This window comes from Humulus lupulus, chromosome 5 (genome assembly GCF_963169125.1).
Source record: "Humulus lupulus chromosome 5, drHumLupu1.1, whole genome shotgun sequence".
NCBI classification, from domain to species: domain Eukaryota; kingdom Viridiplantae; phylum Streptophyta; class Magnoliopsida; order Rosales; family Cannabaceae; genus Humulus; species Humulus lupulus.
The window spans coordinates 50,741,685-50,747,925 of NC_084797.1; the positions used below are offsets into that span (position 1 = coordinate 50,741,685).

At 37.4% G+C, this 6,241-nt stretch overlaps 1 protein-coding gene across 1 annotated transcript; it reads left to right on the forward strand.

Annotated features, from left to right (window-relative positions):
- Window positions 1-3,614: 3,614 nt before the first annotated feature.
- On the forward strand, window positions 3,615-4,741 carry LOC133779128 (uncharacterized). Its single transcript, XM_062219122.1, has 2 exons — window positions 3,615-3,963; window positions 4,515-4,741. Exons 1-2 carry the CDS (start codon window positions 3,615-3,617, stop codon window positions 4,739-4,741), a joined length of 576 nt encoding a protein of 191 aa, XP_062075106.1.
- Window positions 4,742-6,241: the final 1,500 nt, after the last annotated feature.

Genomic DNA, 6,241 nt, shown 5'->3' on the forward strand with positions numbered 1-6,241 from the left:
TCATTTTTTTCCTCTCACATTCACTCTTGCTTTCACATTCTCTCTTAAACGCACACACTCTCTCTCTCCCTCTTGTTTCCCTGCACCCACCACCCACATAAACCCTAGGTCAAGCTCTCATCATCACCATCACATTTTTGAAACCCTAGTAAACCATAGTGTGGTTGTACCACACCTAAACCCTAATTGCATCAAAGTTTCAAAACACTAACCTTAATCAAACATAGCTAAACCATCGTGTCCACATAGCCACACAACCAAACCTACATTTTCTCATTGCCAAAATTGTACATGCATTTAACGATCTAGGGTTTTCTTCAAGATCATGTTTGAGGTATAGTTGAGTTCTGATTTTGTTGTGAGATTTAGATCTATTAGTTTATATTTTAATGTTGATATTATGTTTAGGAAATAATGTTCTAAGAGGGATTAGCGTATAAAAGACTCAAGTATAAATTATGCGCATCACACTCAAGGTAAGGAAAATTAGGTAGTGTAGATGTTAGATCTATTATTTTATATGACTAACATTTCAGGTACATGGAAATGGTAAGGGTGGAGCACTAGCACTTTCTTTTAGGTCGTGGAGGCATTGTGGTATAGTGGATTGTGAGATGTCCAACCATTATAACTCTTATTTGTTTCAGTAGATGTCTTGATTTGTTATTTATGTGTTTATGACTAATGTTATGGTTGCATGATATAATTTATGACCTAGATCTGTGTATGATCTCTAGTATGTCTAAGATATATAATGGATTATGACTTTGGATTCTATTTTAATTCTAGTATTGGATGTGAAATTGTCTATTATGAGTTTATTGTTTATTTTTGTATGACTTGTTGTGTATTTTCTTACTGAGCTTAGAAGATCATTCCTTTCTTTTATTGTTGCAAATATCATAGCTTTAGAAGAACTGCGAAGGCAGCAACAACCCCACTAAAACTGTCAACCATAAGCGCAAAATATGGTACCCTTGTCACAGGTTTTACAAATGGCTGAACATCGCTTCGAGGTTGTTTATTAGCGCTTTAGAGAGAAACAGCCACCAAAATTTGATGGCGAGTCTGATAAAGTGGAAGCAGAAGAATGGTGTCTATTCAATCTATACTAAAGCATATGAGACTGAACAATGAAGACAGGGTCTCGTGTGCTTCTAGCTGCCTCAAGAGAGATGCCCGCATCTGGTGGGACGTAGTGGCACAGACCAGAAATGTGCCCACACTGACATGGAATGATTTTCTGCAAGTCTTTAATAAGAAGTATTACATCCCTGCTATCTTGGCCACATGGGTGGACAAGGTCATTACCCTCACCCAGGGCAATTCAACCCTAACTGAATACGCTAGAAAGTTTGACAGTCTGGCTATGTTTGCACCACATACTGTGCCGATAGAAACATTGCAGATTCAACAGTTTGTGAAGTGGTTAAAACCTATGATCGCTAGAGAGGTAAAGTTGGTTAGAGGGATAGCCACATATGCTAAAACACTGGAAATAACATTAGAAGTTGAACTGTCAGAGGAGACTATCTAGAAAGAAAATGCTACTAGAAGAGATGCGAAGAAGGGGAACGCTGGGCAACATGACCATAAGATGAAGCACCTTGGTGGTCAAACTTAGGAGGTAGACAAAAAGGGTAAATTAGTGGCATCTAGCGGTGGTACCAAAAAGCCATATGTCGAATACCCCTAATGCCCAACTTGTAAGAGAAAGCATCCAGGAGAATGTCGAATTCTGAAAAAATGATGTTTTAATAGTGGTATAGAAGGCCATATGTAGAAAGATTGTCCAAAGGCGAAGGAGCATAAAAGAGACAACAAAGTAGTTCCTCCCTGAGTTTTTGCTCTCACCCAAAGAGAAGAAGTAACTAGTAACACGTTTGTGACAGGTCAACTTATTATTTCTGGTAAATTATGCAATGTATTATTTGATTCTGGAGCTACGCGTTCTTTTATTTCTCAAAGAATGATAGGCGAACTAGAAAAGCATTTCGAATATCTTAGTAGTATGTTCGTTATGAAATTACACTTGGGAGAGGTGGTACTATCTAGTAGAGGGGGGCGTGGCACGACATTCAGAATTGAAGGTAAAGAACTACCAGTGGATTCAATTGAACTAAACATTAAAGATTACGACATAGTACTGGGCATGGATTGGCTACCAAGACACATAGCAACAACAGACTATAAGGGAAAAATTGTCATTTTCAAAAAAGACGAAGGGATGCAATCCATTTTTTGAAGGAGATGTATCCCATACTAGAATTCCTAGAATCTTAATGCTTATGGCGCGAAAACTAATGAGCAACGGTTACCAAGCATTACTGCTAACATGGTAGACAAGTCTCGGGAGACGCACTTAAAGCCGGAGAATGTCCATATGGTTTGTGAATTTCCCGAGGTATTTCTCGAAGATTTACTGAGATTGCCTCCGAGCCGACAGATCGAATTTATAATAGAACAAGCACCAGAGACATCGCTGATCTCAAAAGCTCCCTACCGTATGGCACCCTCAGAATTAAAGGAAGTAAAGATACAACTTCAGAAGCAGCTAGACAAAGGTTTCATAAGACCTATCGACTCACCATGGGGTGCGCCAATACTTTTTCTCAAGAAGAAAGATAGGAGCATGCATATGTGTATCTATTATCGGGACTTTAAAAGGGTAAAAATCAAGAACAGGTACACGTTACCTCATATGGACGATCTATTCGATCAATTAGAAGGAGCTACTGTGTTCTCAAGGATAGATCTGCAGTCAGGCTATGATGAACTTAGAGTGCAGGAATAAGATATTCCTAAGACAACCATAAAGACAAGATATGAGCACTACGAGTTTCTGGTAATGTAATTCGGTCTAACCAACGCACCAGCAACATTAATGGTCCTAGTGAACCGGGTTTTCAAGGATTACCTGGATAATTTCATAGCAGTTTTCATTGATGATATATTGATCTACTCTAAGATAAAGGTCGAGCATGAGGAACATCTCTGATTGACACTAAGGCGACTTAAGGAGCACCAGTTGTACGCAAAGTACAAAAAGTGCGAGTGCTGGTTAGAAAAGGTGGCATTTTTAAGCCACATTGTGTCAAAATAGGGGATAGAAGTAGACCCTCTAATAATAGAGGCAGTTAGGGACTGGCCAAAACCCTAGAATTCCTCAGAGGTGAGAAGTTTTATAGGGTTAGCAGGGTATTACATGAGGTTTATGGAAGGGTTTTCTAGAATAGCCACACCTTTGACCAATTTGACATAGAAACAACAAAAGTTCACGTGGATAGAGAAGTGTGAAGAAAGCTTCCAACTACTAAAAAAAATTCGTGTCAGAACTATTTTTGTGTGTCCCCAATAATCGAGATAAGTTTGTGGTGTACTGTGATGCATCAAAACAAGGGTTAGGATGTGTGTTGATGCAGAATGAAAGAGTTATTGCCTACGCCTTAAGACATCTAAAGGAGTAGGAACAGCAACACACAACTCATGACTTAGAGTTGACAACTGTGGTCTTTGCATTGAAGATTTGGAGACACTATCTTTATGGAGAAAAGTGCAAAATTTATACAGACCATAAAAGTTTGAAGTACTTCTTTACGCAAAAGGAGCTTAACATGAGACAGAGAAGATTGTTGGAATTGGTAAAAGACTACAATTGTGAGATTTTGTACTATCTTAAAAAGGCCAACGTAGTAGTAGATGCCCTTAGTAGGCGTAGTTATGGGGGTGTTGCAATGCTCAAGGAAATGGTGGAACCTCTCCGAAATGATATTATAAGATCCGAGATTGAAATAGTCACGGGAAAGTTAGCCAACCTCACAATCAAGTTCACGCTTCTAGAGGATATTAGAGAGGAGCTACGACAAGATGATTTTCTTCTCAAGAAGCTGACTCTTTTACAAAATTCGGAGGATGCAGATTTATCAGCAAATCGAGTGTGTGTATTAGTTGAAACAGAATCATGTAAGAGGCACATACTACTCCTTATTCACTTCATCAAGGGCCGACTAAAATGCACAAAGATGTCAAGACAGTGTATTGGTGGCTGGGAATGAAGACGGACATAGATGAGTTTGTAGTAAAGTGCATAACCTGTCAACAAGTAAAGACTAAGCATCAGAGACCTACGGGGACATTGCAACTATTGGAGATTCCATAATGGAAGTGGGAGGAAAGTGCAATGGATTTTGTAATTGGATTGCCTAGGACCATGACACAGTATGATTTTGTGTGGATGATTATAGACAAACTCACAAAGTCCACTCATTTTCTACCAATCTGTACTAGGTATAATGCAGAGCAGTACACAGAGATTTCGTGGCAGTAAGGTTGCTAAGACAATAATCTCTACCAGAGGGTTAGTTTTCACATCCAAATTCTGCGAATGTTTATAGGTATTATGGGAAGTAAGTTAAAGTTAAGAACAACTTTCCATCGTTAGACAGATGGTTAGTCAGAACGTGCCATACAAATTTTACAAGTGATACTGGGAGCTTGTACTTTAGACTTTCCAGGGTCTGTGAGTAAATACCTTCCACTTATGGAATTCACTTACAACAACAGTTATCAAGCCACGATAGGAATGGCACCATTTGAAATGTTGTATGGGCATAAATGTAGAACACCACTTCATTGGGATGAGGTGGGTGAAAGGCAACTGTCGGGTCCAAACACAGTGAGAGAGGTGATGGAAGCGGTAGAAAAGATAAGACAAAGAGTGGTAACAGATCAGAATCATTAGAATAGCTATGCAGACTCTTAGAGGCAACACCTAGAGTTTGCAGTAGGTGACCATGTTTTTCTGAAAGTATCTCCCATGAAGGGGATTATGCGTTTTGATAAGCAAGGGAATCTTAGCTCGTGATTTATATGTCCTTTCGAGTAATTGGAAAAAAATGAGCAAGTAGCATATCGCTTCGCATTGCCACCATCGCTATCAGAAACGCATAATGTGTTCCACGTCTCAATGCTGAGGAAATATGTATCCGATTAGTCCCATGTGTTTAATCATGAAACTCTGGAGCTGGAGCAGGACTTGAGTTATGTAGAATGACCAGTACGCATTCTAGAGAAGGGAGTTAAGGAGTTAAGGTCCAAGAGTATCCCTATAGTAAAAGTTCTCTGGAGTAATAGTAGTGAGTGAGAAGCAACCAGGGAACAAGAAGAAGACATGAGGCAACAGTACCCCAAGATTTTTGGTAAGTCAAATTTCGTGGACAAAATTTCTTTAAGGAGGGGAGAATTGTAGTAATCAGGTTACCTTTCTCTTAGACCTCTTTATTTATGTGACTATATGTTGTTTTTATTTATTTTATAGTATAGTTTTAACTTGAGTTGTGGTGATAGAATATGGTTTAATATGAAAATTATTTATTGCTTATGATTATTATAGTATAGTATGATTTCTATGTTATAGTTAGAATAAAGTTTATAGTTTTATAATATAGTTTTCTGGATAGTTAATTTAGAATTATTTAGAGATCAAAATATTATTTTTATTAATGTGGTTAAAATGTATATATTAATTAGGGTTTGTTTTATCTAATTAAGTATGAAAAATAAGATAAGAGTCCTAAACTACTTAGGCCTATTTTTGTGGAATTTAGTAGCAAGTAATTGATTAATTAGATTTTTATATTATTTTAATATTAGGTCCGAAATTATTTATTTAAATAAGGATTTTATTTTATTAGTTTATGTAAGGAAATTAGTTTGAATCTTTTAACCATTTGGAGCTATTTTGTGGAGTTTTTTTTTTAGCAATTAAGAAACTAAGTGGATTTTCTTTTAATATTTTTTTCCATTATTTTAGTGTGGCCAAATTATGCATATATATTTGGGGATTTCAAATTTTTTGAAAAAAAATAAATTTTTGGTTAGAGTTATTATAGGTGGAATTTAGGAGTGAATCAAGAGAATTCTAGGGTAGTTAGTTTTTCCAAGAGCCTATAAATAGAACATATTCCTTCTCTTTTTTTTTCTTCTCCCATTCACTCTTGTATTCTCCTTCTCTCTCACACGCACACACATTCTATCTCTCTCCATCTTGTTGTCGTGCACCCACAACCCACATAAACCCTTGGCCGACCTCTCATCATCACCATCAACTCTTCATAATTTTCCAAACCCTAATAAACCCTAGAGTGGTTGTACCCCACCTAAACCTTAATTGCATCAAAGTTTCAAAACCCTAACCTTAATCACACATAGTCTAACCCTAGTGTCCACAAGGCCACACAAC